The sequence below is a fragment of the Theobroma cacao genome, chromosome 10, assembly GCF_053813885.1.
Source record: "Theobroma cacao isolate CCN51 chromosome 10, ASM5381388v1, whole genome shotgun sequence".
Lineage (NCBI taxonomy): Eukaryota > Viridiplantae > Streptophyta > Magnoliopsida > Malvales > Malvaceae > Theobroma > Theobroma cacao.
The window spans coordinates 5,449,508-5,468,106 of NC_142648.1; the positions used below are offsets into that span (position 1 = coordinate 5,449,508).

Sequence of the window (18,599 nt, forward strand, 5' to 3'; positions counted from 1 at the left end):
TGATGGTGAAATCTGTCTACATCAGGCCACATATGCTCGAGATTTGTTGAAAAAGTTCAATATGAGTGATTGTAAGTCTGTTCCTACTCCACTTACTATTGGTGTTAAATTTTGTAAGATTGATGGTTCTAGTGATGCAAATGGTCTGCTGTATAAAAGCATGATAGGTTCACTGTTATACTTATCAGCTTCTAGACTAAACATTATGTATGCAAACTGTCTTCTTTCAAGGTTCATGCAATCTCCATCACAGAATCATTTGAAGGCAGTCAAAAGAATTATTAGATATGTGAAAGGGACAGTTCATTTTGGTTTAAGATACTTGAAGGATGAAAGCTTTGAAGTTGTTGGGCACACTGACAGTGATTGGGCTGGCTCAGTGGACGATTCAAAGAGTACAGGTGGTTATTGTTTTTCTCTTGGTAGTTCAATGTTCTCATGGAATTCTAAAAAGCAAGAAATTGTAGCTCAGTCATTTGCTGAGGCAAAGTACATAGCTACTGCAGCAGTAGCAAATCAAGCTCAGTGGTTGAGGAAAGTTTTGTCAGATTTGGGAGTGGTTCTGACTAAAGGAATTCTTCTTAATGTTGATAATCAGTCTGGCATTGCTTTTGCAAAGAATCCAGTGCTTCATAGCAAGACTAAGCACATTCAAGTCAAATTTCATGCGTTAAGGGATGCTGTGAAGAACAATGAAGTTGAATTGAAGTACTGCTCAACTGAAGATCAACTTGTTGATATTTTTACCAACGGGCTTAATCGTGAGAGGTTTGAGTTTTTAAGATCTGGTTTAGGTCTTTACCAAACTAAAGATCAAGGAGGTGTGTTAGAAAGGTGATCTTTAGTTGGTAGATAAAAAGTTGTAAGCTGTGGAAGAAGGGAGAATCAGGTGGCGGGCTACAACGACAAATTGCAGTAGCCGTTGGAAGTCAAAACATAGCAATAAGGAGTCGTTTTGTTTTCTACTTCTTTGTTATTAATGAAACACTGTTGAAGTTTGTCATTTTGCTTAGTTTCTTTTATGTTTTACTGTTACAGTGTTGTTTTGTATTTCTTGTAAGGCTTTAAGCCAAGTCTGTTTTCCAGTTTGGTAATCTGTTTGCTGGGCACTGGTTTTCATGGTGAATGTGAGCTGAGTTCAAGCTCGATTCATTTTGTTTTGAAAGCCGTTGCTATTTTTGTGGATCTAGGTAGTTTTTGAATTCAAAATCTCTCATATAAATACTGAGAGATGTACTAAAAATTTTGATGAATTCTTGTATACATTTTCACTACTCTGTTTAGAATTTTCTTCTACTTTCTCTGCTTCTTCTCTCTTATTCTGGATTTCATAAACACTTACAAAATCTTACAAACAAGACCTTTCAATCTATCAATTTGGATTTCAATTATAATTTTTATTTTATCAATTTTAATAAAAAAAAAAAAAAAAAACTTCACAAACTTGACCTAGGAAACCTTACTTAAGTCTTTCTTCTTTCGACCGGTTGTCTGGTCTGCTTTAGTTTAGTTGATACGTGTAGGTCAGTTTTTTGTGCTCTTCTGCCACTTGTGATCAAGGAAATGTGAGCTCTGTTACTTTTGTATAGCTTCTGAGCTCAGTGTTTGCTGCCAAAATCTCTCCGAGCAGCTTGCCTTTGCTAAGTGTATAGTTTCTTCACTGCCCAAGCCGTTAGATGATATGCCATGAGGAGTCTTTGGCAGACAGCCTGAAACTTACAATGGCATTCGTGGGCTATTGTGACTTAATAAATTCATCTGTCAAAAAAAAAAAAGTCCGATGCAGTCCCAATGTCAAGCTGTTTTGGAACATTTTCAAGCTTTAAGTTGCTGTTCCCTTTGAAACTCTACAAGTTTCAAAAGCAAATTACGGTTTGCATTCGCAACCCCAATGTCAATACATTTTTTTTTTAAACAATTACAATGTCAAGTTCAACATAAAACATTAACATTCACAGTATAAACTGTATTGTTACAAATTTTCGCCCATAAGATTTGCTTGCTTGGGTCTCTTATTATTTAGGAGTAGTCTAGTCTTCTCACAACAGAAACTTCTGGTATTACACAGAATGCAAAACCAGGTTTGAAATCGATAGGATAGACAAAAAAAAAAAAAAGGGAGGAAGCAGGGATGAACAGGGCAAAGTAGCAGAAGAAACAGAGAGAGAACAAAGGAGAAAGGATAATTTCAGGAGAAAAATTTTCCAACCTTAATGTTCCATTAACTCAAAAAGTTCCAAACCAAAGAATTTACATCATACAATGCGTAAGACCCTAAATATAAATATAACTTCAATCAAGAATAAAACCGCTAATCAGAACGTCTACAACGCTTCCATTAACAGCACCTCCCACTTTGATTTCTCTTCCATGACTTGATTGAATCAACAGTTCCAAACCCAGCAAAATCTGTTCGGCTATCGGCTTCGGATACAAACAATTGTAACAATGAAGATCATAATAATGTGGAACCTATGAACATGCAATCAAAAGATTATAAGCATTATATAGATATTGAATTATGATATTAGCATGTCCAATACGCAACAAAACCATAGCCGCTGACTAAGTTTTTGCACTCTACCATTAAGGTACAGATGGTAACCATAAAACTGGTTAAAAGTTTTCACTCACCATGTTATTTGTTTGGATGATGCATCACTAGTTGTTGGGGTCGCAGGAGCTGGAGGTGGAAGCGCAGAGCCAAAGATTCCTGCAAAAAAAAAAAAAATCGAAACACATATTCAACTGTTACATAAGCTTACCGTCAGAAGAAAAACAAAGTGAAGAAATAACTAGACCTGACACTAACCGCAAAGGAGTAGGTTTTCAGGGGGCGTTCGTTCCTTGGCAGGGTCAGGATCAGGATCATAAACTCTCAAATAGAGCTCTTGACCCAAGTACCAGTTTTTCAAGAGCTGCGATCTCAAGTTCCACATTCCAGGGTTGTCTAGGTATGCAAAAACTGCAGTCCATCTTCCAGGGTACACCTGACCATTTGTAATTTTTTTTTTTTTTTTGTCACGAGTAGATTTAGTGAGTGTATGAATGTACAGAGACGTAGCTACAGCTTGAGTAGTGGGGTCACTTCAACCCACTGAAATTTTAAATTCTTTTACATTCAGCAATGAAAATAGTAAGAGCAAATGGTTGAGCAGAAAATAAATAACATAGAGAGAAATAAGTCACCTGCATGGTGGAGCGGACAACAGGATCATAGGTATTGTAAGAAGAGCGAGAATCAGGTGTCCATTCGTCATCACCAAGCCTGAAAGAGGTTAAAAAGACGATGAATTTAGTTCCTTGGATGTATCTAGATTCTCTTGGGGTATTAATTTAAACTTTTGTCTACGTACCCAACTACAAAGAATCCGAACCCATCCAAATGCCAAGTATCTATGAATTCCAAGTCATTCTTGAAAACAAGCTCTATCCACCCTTTGTGGATCCCGGTTGCTACAAAAACTCCATTGACAGCTTCAAGGTTTGAAGAGTTTGTGGGGAACTTGTCAAGTTCGAAAACACCGCTGCCACCATTAGCGTAGGCATCAGCAAGTTTTAGTGGAGTATCCGGTGTGAGGTAAGATATATTGTTGACTGTGTAACGAGGTGTTCCATTGATCTCAGCAGCTGAACCCTGGAGAAGGAAGGCTTGTGACAATGTCACATTTGATACATTGAAGGTTCCTTGTGGGTTAGGCCTAGCAGCGCCTGCGGTTAAGTTCCACCTTCACACACAAGTGCAGAAGGATGTGAGTAATACAAGACAGAACATTCATACCAGGCATAAGAAAAACTTACGAAAATTTTCAATATATACATGTCAGACGCGTGCCTTAGTCTTAACAGGACCTACATCTTTGAACATTTTTTTTTCCTTTGAAAAGCATTTACCTAATGGATTTAGCTTGATCAATGGAGAACTGGATATCAAATGGATCAGGCCCTGATGGGAGAAGTCCTCTAGCAGGAATGGTGGAGTTGTCGTAGTGTAGCACTCCAACACCCAGAAGACTGCTGAACTCAGAGGCATTGATCATTTTAGGAGCTGCCACAATGTAATAATCCTTTTCTTCTTGATCAGCTGTGACAAGTACAGAATAAGACTGGCCAACATGTACGTCAAGAGAATTCAGTGTGATCTGATTGACATATGATCCTTCTGTTTCCACCAATACCATCTGATGATTTTGAATCCTAAAGTTGAAACTCCAGACAGTTCCAACATTCGATACCCTGCATCTATATGTCTTTCCTGCATACCCCGTCATCAAAGATTAAGAAATGAAGAAGAGGAGGTATTTTTCTTGTAGCCAAAGATCAGTATAGAAATGACAAGGCTTCTCCTTTGGTTTTAATAATCCTAGGAAAGAGGAGATAATTATATTCATTTTGTACCTTTTGTGACAGTAAAGGATTCATAGGCTTTTGAATCATCGTCTATATAAGAGCCCTTGCCATTCATCAGGATCTTATCTGGAGGGTTTTCATAGACCATAGAACTGTTTTTGAGCATGGACCTGACTTCCTGTAGCATTCATATGTGAAAAGAAGCAGTCAACTACCAAATATTTAACAAAGTTAAAAAAGAAGCTCGAAGCCGGAAATTCTTCTCTTGTTATAATTCTGGGAGAGGTCTTCTATTTATCTAGCTTTTCTTTATTGAGTATAAATTGTCAGCTGTTATCAGTTAGTTATAACTGGAGAATTAATTGTCTGATTTTATTTGCCTGGAGCCGGAACTGAAGCAGAGCATATACAGAAGAAATCCTTGATTTATAGGCATGATGAAAGGACTTTGTAAATTACCTTGTAACTTTTCTGATACCAATCACCAATGAGAAGATCAAATTCAGCCTCAGGTTTGGGGAACGGTACTTGGATCACTTGACGATTATTAACTCGAATCGGACCAAATCCCCCTCCAGCTTTGAGGAAGTTGATGGAGGGGAAGTAGATGAAAGTCCCAATCTGGTCCTTGACCTGAAACACATAAGTCCAGTTCTTACCAGGTTGGATCGGACAGTTTGTGCCTGAAACTCCATCCTGCCATGAGTTTAATCTTTGCTGTATCCCATTCCTGCACCACCAGCAACATCATCATCCTCAGTTTTCCACGTTGTTTCTTTCCTGGTCTGACAGAATCTTAACAGAACCTTGATTACAAAAGGTTCTTATTTGTCAAAGGATACTATAAAAGCTTTTTATCTTTTACCATGTAAATAGTAGTGGCTCATCCAGATTGTTGAACACATTGACATGAATATTGTCATTGGTTGTGGCATTGATAAGGGGTCCTGGAAACATCTCATTGATGGTAATGACCTATTAAAAACACGTATCAGCATTCAGGCAAACAATTAACAAAAACTGTAAAATCACAGTTAAAACAATCTTTTTAATGAGGGATTAGCAGAAGATAAAATCATTAACAATTAAGCTTACAGGCTGCTCTGCAGGAAACAGATTAAAGGATGTGCTGATCGCGACATGCCACTCTAGGAAAATATCAGCACCATTAGCTATGGTGATTAGTAGTGTAAAGATATATGCAGATATGATTAGCCTGAGGAAGTCGCCGGAAAATGCCATTAGAATGGCAAATATGGTGGTTGTGACCACCCTTATTATCTCAGAAAATAAGCAAGAAATGGTCCAATTTTTATATTGCACGAAAGTCTATAGAATAACTTAGGTCAGGACAAATAGAATAACTTGGTGGAACTTCCAGGGTAAACAGAAAGAGCCAACTAATAAAAAATATAGAGAAGAACTCTAACTTGGATGTTGCAAAGACAGTCCATTGACATGAAAAATAAATAAATAAATAAATAAATAAATATTTGCTGATTCTTAGCCTTGATTTCACAGAACAATGAACCAGTTGGCTCCAGTTACTACATCAAAGCTTTTGTGTTTGTCAATATCTATATATATGGTCATGTATCTTGCTTTCTCAATGATACACTCTTCTTTATAGGGAAAGCAATGATCTTCCGTATTGGTTGTATGAGAATAATCACCAGATTTTTATGCAAATTCACACCCACGACACGTTTTTTTAGTGATTTGTGTTTTATCTTTGGCAAGTCTTCATTTTTTTTTATGGTAAAAATATGCAAATTCCAATGGAAATCACGAATAATGTTCCCACAAACTCAAATCTCTTAAAATTATCACATAATTTTAACTGAGGATCATTTAAGTCTACAAATCATTACTCACAACAAATGTGAGTATATTTATAATCACATAAAAACTCTTATACCTATTCTTACTAAACCAAAGTCATGAGATCATTGCTCATCTGTTGGAGTCTTTGAGGGTAAAAATAAAATATCACAAGCATAAATCATTAATATGAGTTTTATCACGCATGATTTGCCTTCTTCCGTGCAAATGTCAATTATTATTTTAGTAGTTGAAGTATTGCTTAAAGTCGAATAGAAGCATTCCCAGCCCATTTGATTATTGTTTTAATGATCGAATGGAATGATTTTCCAAGTCATTCTTAAACATAAATAACTTGAGAGAATCAGTGAGTCGGTTGCACATGATCAATCAGTAATTCTGTCTGCATTTTACATGTAAGTTGTTATTATTACAATGGTTGCCTCCTATAACATAACGAAATAAGAACTGTTTGATCAAATCACTGTGGAACCATACCCCAAGCCCCAATCCTAAGCAAAATCAACTTAAAGGTAAACTGTTAGACAAAAGGACAGTAGTTGATTGTGGATGTAAAGGGTTGCTAACAGGAAAATGACCAAAGAAATCTATTAAATACAAGTTGTCATTGTGTCAGGTTTCAGAATCCGGTCAACGGTCCAGGTGCTGGTGCGGGAGCATTAGATTGATAAAAAATTCCTGTAAATTGGGAACCAGAGTTAAACTTAGAAAACAAACTTGATAGAATTTATGTAACAGTCAACAAAGCTAGTGTACTGACCGCATAGTAGGAGGTTGTCAGGTGGAGGGCGTTCCTTGGCAGGGTTAGGATCAGCATCATAGACTCTGATATAAAGCTCCTGACCCAAATACCAATTCTTCAGGTTCTGAGACCTCAAATTCCACATCCCAGGGTTGTCCAGGAATGCATATTCTGCAGTCCATCCACCTGGATAAACTTGTGCAGTGGATCGGACAATAGGATCAATAACATTGTAGGTGTTGCGCGAATCTGGTGCCCAATCTCCACTGCCAAACCTATGATCCAAAACAGTTTCTAAAGCTGTCAGTATGTGTGATACGTGATTTGATTCTATGCCCTCTTTTTTCAGTTCAAGAAGATTTATTTGTAGTAGAGCTGAAAACATGAGCCTTAGGTATTCACTATGTGCAAGCAGCCAGCCCATTGAAGGGCCGTTAATATATATCATTTTTAGTGACAGTTTTATCAATGACAATGAAGATATGATGGTTTCTAAAATATTTTAAGATGGATTAACTGTACTAGGAATAATTTGAATGGCAGTGCCAATTAGGACTTAGTCCAGTGGTAGAAGGTCAGGCTGAGATCCTTGGAGGTCTTAAGTTTAAGTCCCCTGCCACATGTGTAACTCTGGAAAAAATAGGATCGAAATGACAAGGGTGAGCTGTGAAGATGATACTTACCCTACTACAAAGAAGCTAAAACCATCTAAATTCCAAGAATCCATGTCATCTATGTCGTTTGAATACAAGTTCTATCCACCCCCTGTGGTTCCCAGTAACAACAGATATTCCATATGCAGCTTCAGAATTGACAGATTGAATTGGAAACTGATAGAGTGTATAGACACCTGATCCATTAGTTAAGTGATCAGCAAGTTTCAATGGGGTATTGGAGGTGTAATAAGACACATTGTTAACAACTAGGCGTGGTGCGCCATTGATTTCAGCCCTTGTGCTTTGGAGGATAAAGGTTTGAGACAGTGTCACATTTTACATTGAAGGTTCCTTGTGGGTTAGTCCTTGCAGCTCCAGCCGTCAAGTTCCACCTGTTTTTACAATTTTTTTTCTCAAAAATCAGTAACTTTTAAGTGAATTGCCCCAGCAAAGCCTTTAACACAATTGCATTTTTATCACAGTTTTTGATGAAATCAATATCATTTTGTGAACTGGAGGAGAATAGAATTACTTATATGTGAAAACATTGAATAATTGCAGTTATAGACAAAATAAATAAAATTCTCAGTTACCTAATGGATTTAGCTTGATTCACTGAGAAGTCTAGATCAAAAGTATCAGGTCAACTAGGCTGAGGTCCACTAGCTGGTGTGGTGGAATTGGAATAATGAAGCACCCCTAGACCTATAATGCTGGTGTCAAGTAATTTAGGACTTGCTACCATGTAAAAGTCTGCATCATTTTGATCAGCTGTGACAAGAACTGAGTAGGATTGACCAACATGAACATCAAGAGAATTCAGGGAAATCTGATTGGTATATGACCCTTCTGTTTCAACCAACAACATTGTATGATTCTGAATCCTGAAATTGAAACTCAATGTCTTTCCAACATTTGATATTCTGAACCTGTATGTCTTCCCTGAAGAAACACACAACTAAAAGCCAGGTGTGCATGCAAAAGGGACTAATAGGATCAAATTCATCAACAGGAACAGTTTTTCTAAGAGATTCTGACTTTCTGTATCATCTGATGATAATCAGACAGCAGACAAACCCACTTTGTTTCTCCTATCTTTTCCCCTCTGCATACCTTTCTCGACAGTGAAGGATTCATAGGGTGTTGACATTGAATGTCCATAAGGGCCATTCCCATTCATCAGAATAGCATCAGGGGTGACATCATATGCACTCACCTCTGTTCCCAACAATGTCCTGAAATACTGTTACAATAGCATAGCCAAAAGAAATTTTGAACTTCAAAATGAAGGAAAAAAAAGGATAATTTCCAACAGAAAAGGTTACATTCATGAAATATATTCATGAATGGAGTAATAAACTAATAATTCACCTTATAGTCACCAGCATACCAATCACCAATCAGAAGATCAAATTTAGCTTCTGGTTTGAGGAAAGGGACAGCTATAACATTCCGATTATTAACTCGGATTGGTCCATATCCACCAGAAGCTTTCTGGAAGTTTATGGAAGGGAAGTAGGAAAAACTGCCAATCTGATCCTTGATTTGGAACACATAAGTCCAGTTTGTAGAGGGTTTGATTGGACAATTGGTGCCAGAAACCCCATCCTGCCATGAATTTAGCCTTTGTTGTATGCCATTCCTGCACCACCATGACTACTTCATTAGAGGCTTGTTGATGCCACATATATATCTTGAACTGAAAAATGCTCAACTCTTGCCAAATCTCATTTTGAAATGCAAAAGTACCAAAATGTTTTTTCTCTGCATACCATGTAAAGAGTAGCGGTTCATCCAGGAAGTTGAAGACATTCACATGAATAACATCATTGGTAGTGGCATTCAGCAGAGGCCCTGGAAACATCCCATTGATAGTGATAACCTGTTAGGTAAACATACATTATTTTATCTTGCGGTGACAGGCCGAAATGCAAAAAAAAAGCCTTAGCAAAATGCAGCTGTGATTGATAGAAGCATGCCTGTTGGTCAATAGACAAAGGACTCAAACTATTGCTGAAAGAAACATTCCAATCCATAAAGATATCAATGCCATTAGTCCTAGTAGCAAAGACTGTAAACAATGCCCCCCACACCAGTATCCATTTGAGGTTGCTGGAATAGGCCATTGTAGCACTGAAGTGAGGATGGGGCCTTTTTTTTTTTTTTTTTTGGCTCTTTGCTATATACCATGTGTTTAAATAGGTCATAAAGCTCATTAACACGTGCATATCAAGGATATTTTGTTTCCTTTGAGACAAATAAGGTGAAGCTTCCAGAGAAAACAACCAGAAAAGAGAAAGAAATGGAAACACTAGTATCCAGCTCTACATACTCAGCCCTGCAAAGGAAAGATTCCTTTTAAGTGTATGATTTATTATTCAGCCCTAGAAACTGGAAAGTATTAAGCCGGCAATAACTACTGTGCATCTGCCTAAATAATGCTATTAAAGCCTTTGTTTTGTTCAATATTGATGATACGTTTGACTCTGGCAAAGCTATGTATATATAAGCTGTTTTCTAGTTTTTGTCATATGCCATGATCTAAAATTGGACGGCCTAGGTACCAATATTTTTTATTTCTGGTGCTTCATTAGAAAAAAAAAAAAAAGACAGCTCAAAACTTCAAACGATTTGAGGGAAGCCATAAAATTAATTTTAAGCAATCAAATTAAATCACCAAATGATGCCTTCTCTTAGACACAATCATAACCAATACAAGAACAATGCAAGTAGCACTACTCATATATTCATCCTTAATATTTACAATCATAATAATTGAGTTATACATTCTAAGACTAATGTAAATATTCCGAAAGAGACATCTCAACGTCTAGAACTGAAAACATTATGTACTTTACTTCTAAATTAAAGATAACATTCAATTTCAACTTGATTTTACTATTTCTATAGTATAAATGGTTTTCGTGGCAAAAAGGGTTTTGAGTCTTACATATCAGAAACAAGCATTTAATAAGAGCTGGTTGACTTCTCCCTTATATATTGATGCTGATTCTTGTCCTTCAATATCAGCCTTAAACTCTGTTATTTGCTTTCCTAATGCACTGTTAGCTGCTACCTCATTAGTCGATAGGTGGGTTTGGTTATATTCTTTTTGAAGAGAATGCAACATCTTTATCCAAAACCTTCATGTCATCATAACAGTCACAACTCTTGTTGTCTGCTGGGATGGGGTTTTTCTTTTGGTATTATTCAATCCACAATCCATGCATTGCTCTCACATCTCTAATTCCCTAACCAACCCTCAAACAAACTCTTCAGACCTAATGATGAGTGTCTGCTATATACAACAAAAATAAACATAAGAAGAAAACCATTTGAAAGAGAAAAAAATTACATTAACCTAAGATGATACAGCATCTCCCTATATTTTAAAAATTACAGTCCAACCAATGACAACGTCTCCAACAAAGCTTACTATCTAGCACATATAACCAGCTGTCCTATTGATTGCAAGGTGCATCCGGGATGGTCTGACCATCTTTTTCCCACTATCACCATGCGTAACTTGAATATGTAGTCTAGTAGTATTGTCTATTATTCTACCTCAAGTGTCACTGAATTTTCATTGAAAGCAGCAGCCATTGCTTTGGGGGACCTTGTGTTCTTGTTTCTGTTGCAAAATCTGTTTCTTGACCACTGCAGATCCTTTCTCTTGTAAAGCAGGTACCTCAAGAATCTATAAACTAATAAAATGTGTTAGCATATGTTGCAACCCGGAAAGAAAATAAAGCTTCCAGCATCGACTGGAAACCGTACTCAGCAAAGATCATCATATAGAACGGTTGTATCAAATAATGAGAGATAACTGCAGTTTAACAGTCCTTATAAAACATTATGAATATGTTATGAGATTTAAATAGTTGAGAAATGCTTGCATTTCTTAGAAGTTTACCTTTAAAATGAGATCTTTAAAGCATTGATGCACATTTTCTCTAGTTTTGGCGCTGCATTCAAGAAAAGAACATTTGTGTTCCTGTGCAAGAGTCATACCCTCTTCTCTAGTAACAGCCCTTTCACTGTCCTGAAAATGGCACATTGCTCATTCATAAGAACAACATACCTCAAAAAGCACAAAAAATTAAAAAGAACAAGTTGTATGCATCTATCCTAAGCATCCAGATGACCATTAAGCATCTTTCCCCTAGTAAAAGAAAACCCTGAGACTGCATCATTCATCACGGGTATCGAAATATATATTCAATGACATGTAGTCTATGGGAGAAAAGAGTAAAAGAAAACCCTGAGACTGCATCATTCATCTTGGGCATCGAATATATATTCAACGACATGTACTTTATGGAGAAAAGAGACTAATATTTGTAGGACTTACCCTGTCAACTTTATTTCCAACCAGAATTTTGATGCACTCATGATTGGTGGAGTAGAGCTCGACTTCTTTTGCCCAAATTTCAGACAAGTTGGTGAAGGTTTCTCGCCGTGTCACATCATAAACTTTGAAGAACAAAGAAATTAGGGTTCAAGTCCCCATAATTTAGCTACGTTAGCAGCAATAACATCATAATAGTCTCAACAAATATTACCAACACATCTTAAACAAGAAAGTACAGACCTACTCTGACCATATGATGATTAAAGTGTCTAGAAATACTCAGAATATATGCAGCCAGAAAAGACCATTTATGTTGCTAGTCAGAAAACAAGAGATGGTACTTGTTAAAGAGGAAATGACACAGAATGCCACAAAATGTTGTTTAGGCTGCTTTCTTGACCGTGAACAGAGAAATTGGAGCTCTTGCTCCTTAATAATGTTGGTATTTTGTATAATAGATAAGAAAGCACAATTATCTTAAATAAGAGGAGATTTCTGCAGAAAATTGTAATAAGCTATTAACTTAATCCTCTGCTTTTACGCGTATTAAGCAGATATTAACTTCTTTCGCAAACCACTTTAAATTTTTTTAAAAAAATATAATGAACATAGAAACATTTTATCCGATTAATTAAAAAATATTTAGATATTTCCATAGATTTTGCACTGGAAAGTAGGATCTGTATTGTCTATCTCCAACACCTGGGAACAAGAATGACTATTCCACATGGAAAAAGAAAATCTTCTTTGCAGACTAATATTCTTTAATAAATATTAATATCTGAGTTCAAAGCCTAAATAGTTGAAAAATCCAACAGTACTGACACTTGGGTTAACCAGTTGCATGATAAAATATCACCAGCATACATAATGGTAATGGTTAAATACCAAAAAACAATGGTACAAGGATCTTGGAGTTTGCTGGTGCACAAGCTATGAAGTAAACAACCTATGAAGGAAAGTAAAGATTTGTAATAGCTGATTTGAAGCATCATCCATTCACACATGCCATCAAGCATCAGGTAGTTCATAGAAGTCCAACCAAAAATTGTTAGAAAAAATTTATCATATCAAAGCACAAGGTCAGAGGAGGAAAATCCAAATTCTGAAAAATATAATTACGTACAAAATATTCAGGACTAAAGGTTTCATATTTGCAAGGACATACCAAGAATAATCCCATGTGCACCCCTATAGTAAGAGCTAGTTAAGGTTCCAAATCTCTCCTGACCAGCTGCAATTGGTAAAACATATTATTACCATGAGAACTAGGTGTATTGTAAGTTCCCAGCTCTAGTTCCACAATAACAAAGTTAAGGTTAGTCCATTTTAAGAAATAAACTCTTATTGAACAACAGGAATTATATACTGGATAGACGCTTTTTCTTCTAATGCAAAGTACAGGGATATATCCAAGTTTCAAGGCTAAGTTTCTGCTATTATGAACTCATGGTGTCTATTTGCAGTCATTGGACTCTTTATTGATGAATATTGCACATTTTAAATCATCTGAAAGAAAAAATATATACTATGGAAACCATGATTTTAGAGATTTGAATTTATATCCAAGTTGTTCCAGGGTCCAAAAACAGTTACACCACATAAACTCATGGGCATACCTCTGCACATGCACACATGCAAATTTTATGCAAAAGAACAGACAATTTAGTCAGCCTTTAACTTATCTAAATGCTAATAATGTTAAAACAATGGTTCATTTGTTCCCAAAATGATCATATTGTATGCAACTCCACATTAATTTTTATAATAGACTGACAAAAGCTCCCCCTCCCACCCCCAAAAAAAAGGTAACACACTTCCACAAGAAAATGAACACTATACATGATTTTATTACATCAGTAAACAAATCTTAGGCACTCCTTGCTGCAATGGTTTGCAAATATGTCATAACAGTTGGTTCCATTCTATCAGTGACCACCATTTTGTATTTAAAAAATCTTTCACTTTATTTTTTAAGAAAATGATGCGTATCATTATATCAGCAGTATACTTCTTAAGATCATACACATCACAAGTCCTAGTTGAGGCTTCTCACTAACACATCTGCAAACCCATTCAGAAATAATTCTTGTCAAGTTCTTTCAATGACATCCTGCTTTGCAACTGTTAGCATATAGAGCTCCAATGAGAAAAGAAGAGAATTTAGTAGAAGGTACTAAATTGTATAATATGCTACTGAGACTTCCCACTATATGTCTATATATATACATTTATATATATATACACACACACACATATATATATAGTTCTTCCACTCTATGTTATCAAGGGCATGCTTTCGAGGAACTTTTTGGCTAATATATACTCTTTCTGCTACCTCAATACCTGCTTCTTCTGTTCCATCAACCTACAGCATATCCAACAGAGAGCATACCATCCCCTCAAATATGCACTTATCAATGCTATCTTCCTCACCTGGGTACAAAGATCAGCCCTATACCCTTCAGCAGCAATGGCATCAGAATCATAGGCTTAACAATTATTGCATCTTGCCTCAATATCTCAGAGTTTCTCTCAACATTCAAAGAAATATTTCAAAATTTTTATTTCTGATCATCAGTACATTAATCCTACCATCTGTTGAACTGTTCTATGACATTGTAGGCCTAGATCCTTTTTCTTGCAACTTAATAGATAAGATTCTTTGGCTCCCTAGGACCCATTAGCATATCCAAACACTAGCACATCACACATCAGATGCCGTCATTTTATGTAATCACTCTATAAGGCACAGTTGCTATCCTGCTACATCATTCAACAGTATAAAGCATCAGAAATTCAGCCTTGATAATCATTTCAAAATTACTGGAATATCTAAAACCCTTTTATTAGCAATTACCAGATTTTGTATAGTGGCCCATCAGGCATTCAACTAAAACCAGAGTCTAAACATCAAGAGCATATCAGATTCCATAGTGACTTTTTCTGCATTCCAGAAGCTCCTCGAATCATTTATTGCTAAGACTCTCAAAACTTACCTATATTACTAAGTTCCTCTTCTCATAATCATTTTGACTCAAAAATCAAACTGACACATCCTTGAGATTCTCAAAATTTGATCATCTGGTAACAAAGTTGAAATCTTCACAAGTTTCTACAATATTTCTACAACTCCTGCACTACAACTCCAGAATGATTGAAATCTCATTTCAAATGGAAACCAAAAGTTAACACTTGCAAACATCCTTCAAAATCTGAATTGTTTCTAGCAAGGATCAAAACCATTCTGAATCCCCTTTCTTTTTCTCATTGAAGACCACAGAGGAGTGCAGCAAAACTAATCAGTAGCATCAACTAGAAGCCATGCAAAACAGCTGTGTAACTAACCTGATGGAAAAGGGAAATGCCAGAAAAAGCAATGAAATCCTATCAAGATCCATGCAGTGTAGAACTCTAAGTGAAAACTAGTTACAAGGTGTTGGCAATATCCATCAATTACCTGTGTCCCAAATTGTAAGTTTCAATCTTTTCCCACCAACTGTGACCATCTTGATTTTGAAATCCACCCCTGGAAACACTCAAAACAACAAACAAAACTCAATATACATCATATACAAAAGTTTAGAACATGTCGACTGCAATATTGCTAAAGCAATATTTGCTAAAGGATAGGACGCAGAGATGTCCAAGAATACAGAGTAAAGTCAGAGCTTTTCTCTTGTTTGTTTACATTTTGCATTCCTTTCAAATCTTTTTCTGTTACTGACAAGTTCTAAGCAAGACACAGGAGTGCCTATCATTGCAGCAACAGGTGGATCCTAGAATGACCAGGAAGGAGCTGCAGACCAGGTGAATTAATTCCCATGTCTAGTCTTTTACAGTTATCTACTTCAGCAGCAATTGTCTAAACTGTTCATCTGTTCACTGTTTCATCCAATCTATTCAAACTAGAGCAACCTAAACCATTGAGCCTATCTCCTGAATAAAAACAATTTCACCCAAAGTTCAGTCTTTTTAGGTGTGCCATCTCGACCCCAGCTTTCATTCTCTTCCTTTTAACATATAATTTTAGTAGTTCTAATTATGCACATAATATCTTCCATTAATTTCAAACTCCCTAAAAACAATTGGATAAAAAAAAGGATTGCTTCTAATTTCCTTCTCTTCAATCTCTTGCCACCCCAATATATAAAAAACAGCCACTTCCATTCATTTGATTTTTTTCTGAAGGGCTACTAATGAAACTGTTAGATTGCTTGAAGCTATAAAAAGAATATATAGATTAATATAATTATATATGTGTGTGTGTGTGTGTGTGTGTGAATACTAAGTGAAAAAAAAAACTCAAAACGAATTCTGGGCGTGAACTCCAAAGCCAAAACAAACATGCAAGAAACAAGAATAGTTGAAAAAAGAGAGAAAGAGAGAGTACCAATGGTAGGAGAAAGATCATGAACAAAGTTGGAGATGAAACTAACGAGTAAACTACTTTTGCCAACACCAGAATCACCAATCAATAGTATCTTGAATGAATAATCATAGCTGTTATTCCCTCCTCCTTTTGAAGAAGAAGAACCCAACATTCTTTCAAGTACAAAAAAGAAAAGAATTTGTTTAATCTTTCCCTTTTGTGCAGATGGGTTCTTTCTTTTGTTCTTCTCTGTTCATCAACAACTAGAAAACCACAAAATAAGGAAATTTCCTCAGGTTTTAGGAGACATAGACAATGGTGGGGTTGGCGGGTAGTTTTTCTACACAGTTTTTTCTTTTTCCTTTTCTTTTTTATTCAGAAAAGAAAATTAAATTATTTATCTTTACGAATAAAAAAACTTCATTTTATTTTATATATAATATTACGGAAATGTACCTGAAAAAATAAAAAAATCGAAATCTTTTTGTTTTTTAATTTTAAAAATTATAAAAAGAACTTGTTCTCTAAATCATTTATTATGTGTAAATAAAAGAAATAAGAAAATACATTTTAAAACTAAATACCCCTTTACACTTTTATTTCTTTATTTATTAGGACTAATATTTTTATATTATTTTTTCGTATATGATTGCATGATTTTATGGTTTTCGATGGCCCCACGCACGTGCCAGGTGTTAGAAGTGGGGCCCGGATAAAGATTACATGGCAAAAAGTCTGAGGCCGGATTTTGTCATTTATTATTTTGTCTTCACCTCCGTTACCTTGGCCTCTTTTAAGGGTACTCTCTCAAGTCTCAACATTTTGTCTCTTTATGATGTGCAAGAAGGAAAGTCATTATTACCAAAATTTTGCACTAAAAAAATAATGGTGAAAAACAGAACTATATGTTTAAAATTATAATTATTATATACACTTTTTACATAATATTTTAAAAATTTTAATTATTTACATAAATTTTATTTTTTATTACATCTAATTAAGTTTTTATATTTTTATTTTAAATCATATTAATTTTTATAATTAATAATTATTTATTTATTTTTAGTTAAAAAACTACTTATTATTTTATATTACATGATAAAATAATATATTGATATATCATGGTAAATAATGATATAATATACTAATGTGTTATGATGACATTGACACATGACATTTGACCATTCATGTTAAAACTATAAAAAAATATAAAATGACAAATAACATTTTGATTAATAATAATTTGTTAATTATAAATAATAAAAACTTGTTTGATTCAAAATTATAAAAATATAAAAATTTAAGCAAACGTAATAGAATAATAAATATTTATTTAAATTTTTTAAATAATTTAAAAACTTTTTAAAATATTATATTTAAAAATTTTTATTAAATTAAAAATAATTAAAAATTATCATGTAAATATATTTGAGTCAATATTTCATTAATCGAACATAGTAATTATCATCAAAGAGTGAATCCGTCTATACTTACATAATGGCTTTTACTAAGATATCATATTGTGATTTGTCAAGCATTAATTGATGCGATAAAAGTGGAACGATTTATTTGATATTTATTTTTCATTACAAAAAATTTTTAATATAGCACCACTAATAAAAAATTAGATTAAAATAAGACTATTACCAATACTTTCATAAAATAATAATTTATAGGACAACAAAAAAAGTGTTTTTGGAATAAAAAGAAAATCCTTGGCAATTATTCCTATAAAGTTTTCAAAGTTTAAATCAAATACGAAAACTTATTTGATTTATTTATATGAATTTTTTTTAAAAAAAAAGGAAAACTAATACATTTGAAGTGTGGTGGCAAATTGGCAATGCCACATCTACAACAAGTGTACAACATGCAATCAACACGTAACTCTTAAATATGCACACATCAATTCACTCTAAAGTTTTTTTTTAAGTAAAATAAATTTAATTAAATAAAAATCATATAAAAAATATAAATTACATTCCTCATTTATTTTTTTATTATTTTTTATACAAAAATATCAACCAAATCGACGTTGCATATCCTACCTCAATATAGCAACTAAATTAATGAAAAACAATTTTTATTTTGTAGAAATTAAATACTGAAGACCGCGTGATGGTGTTGCATGGTCCCACAGGGAGTCCGCATCAGGGGTCGGAGTTAGATCAACGGCCTGATCACTTTTCCATCACGAAGTGATGAACAGAGCCACGTTGCCACGGAAAACGCCTAGGCTGTTGACACGTACGACACAGCTGCCCTACCTCTTTCACCGTTTTATTT

The 18,599-nt window shown here is 34.9% G+C and overlaps 2 protein-coding genes and 1 pseudogene across 8 annotated transcripts; all 3 read right to left on the minus strand.

The window, feature by feature from the left end:
• Positions 1-2,186: 2,186 nt before the first annotated feature.
• On the minus strand, positions 2,187-5,652 carry LOC18586531 (monocopper oxidase-like protein SKS1). 3 transcript variants are annotated; one of them, XM_088802584.1, is made up of 10 exons: positions 5,446-5,650; positions 5,216-5,325; positions 4,810-5,080; positions 4,399-4,528; positions 3,895-4,255; positions 3,357-3,728; positions 3,190-3,268; positions 2,813-2,990; positions 2,635-2,713; positions 2,187-2,424 (listed from the first exon to the last, which is right to left on the minus strand). In XM_088802584.1, exons 1-10 carry the CDS (start codon positions 5,590-5,592, stop codon positions 2,418-2,420), a joined length of 1,734 nt encoding a protein of 577 aa, XP_088658710.1. In that variant the 5' UTR covers positions 5,593-5,650; the 3' UTR covers positions 2,187-2,417. The 3 variants fall into 3 exon arrangements, with proteins under 3 accessions (XP_088658710.1, XP_017984293.2, XP_088658711.1); XM_018128804.2 differs by having other exon boundaries at positions 2,187-2,472; positions 5,446-5,649; XM_088802585.1 differs by lacking the exons at positions 2,187-2,424; positions 2,635-2,713 and having other exon boundaries at positions 2,808-2,990; positions 5,446-5,652.
• Positions 5,653-6,620: 968 nt separating this feature from the next.
• On the minus strand, positions 6,621-9,716 carry LOC18586532 (monocopper oxidase-like protein SKS1; annotated as a pseudogene). The gene is made up of 8 exons (XR_016023094.1): positions 9,570-9,716; positions 9,363-9,472; positions 8,962-9,232; positions 8,704-8,833; positions 8,184-8,532; positions 7,618-7,982; positions 6,953-7,209; positions 6,621-6,870 (listed from the first exon to the last, which is right to left on the minus strand). The product of XR_016023094.1 is annotated as a monocopper oxidase-like protein SKS1 (transcript).
• Positions 9,717-10,761: 1,045 nt separating this feature from the next.
• LOC18586533 (ras-related protein RABC2a-like) lies at positions 10,762-16,626 on the minus strand. 4 transcript variants are annotated; one of them, XM_018128625.2, is made up of 6 exons: positions 16,335-16,626; positions 15,402-15,470; positions 13,110-13,175; positions 11,942-12,063; positions 11,504-11,632; positions 10,762-11,294 (listed from the first exon to the last, which is right to left on the minus strand). In XM_018128625.2, exons 1-6 carry the CDS (start codon positions 16,483-16,485, stop codon positions 11,280-11,282), a joined length of 552 nt encoding a protein of 183 aa, XP_017984114.2. In that variant the 5' UTR covers positions 16,486-16,626; the 3' UTR covers positions 10,762-11,279. The 4 variants fall into 4 exon arrangements, with proteins under 4 accessions (XP_017984114.2, XP_007010044.2, XP_017984113.2 ...); XM_007009982.3 differs by having other exon boundaries at positions 10,762-11,287; positions 16,335-16,622; XM_018128624.2 differs by lacking the exon at positions 15,402-15,470 and having other exon boundaries at positions 10,762-11,287; positions 16,335-16,623.
• Between the last annotated feature and the right edge of the window lie 1,973 nt (positions 16,627-18,599).

Bases quoted from the DNA above. Each gene is read 5' to 3' on its own strand.
- LOC18586533 (XM_007009982.3), bottom strand. From the start codon at position 16,485: ATGTTGGGTTCTTCTTCTTCAAAAGGAGGAGGGAATAACAGCTATGAT. The intron at 11,633-11,941 runs GTAAGTCCTACA...TGCCATTTTCAG, and splicing joins TTGGAAATAAAGTTGACAGG to GACAGTGAAAGGGCTGTTAC. The intron at 11,288-11,503 runs GTAAACTTCTAA...ATTAGTTTATAG, and splicing joins TTAAAGATCTCATTTTAAAG to ATTCTTGAGGTACCTGCTTT.
- LOC18586531 (XM_018128804.2), bottom strand. From the start codon at position 5,592: ATGGCATTTTCCGGCGACTTCCTCAGGCTAATCATATCTGCATATATC. The intron at 4,256-4,398 runs GTACAAAATGAA...CGGGGTATGCAG, and splicing joins ATCCTTTACTGTCACAAAAG to GAAAGACATATAGATGCAGG. The intron at 3,729-3,894 runs GTAAATGCTTTT...TTGTGTGTGAAG, and splicing joins GATCAAGCTAAATCCATTAG to GTGGAACTTAACCGCAGGCG.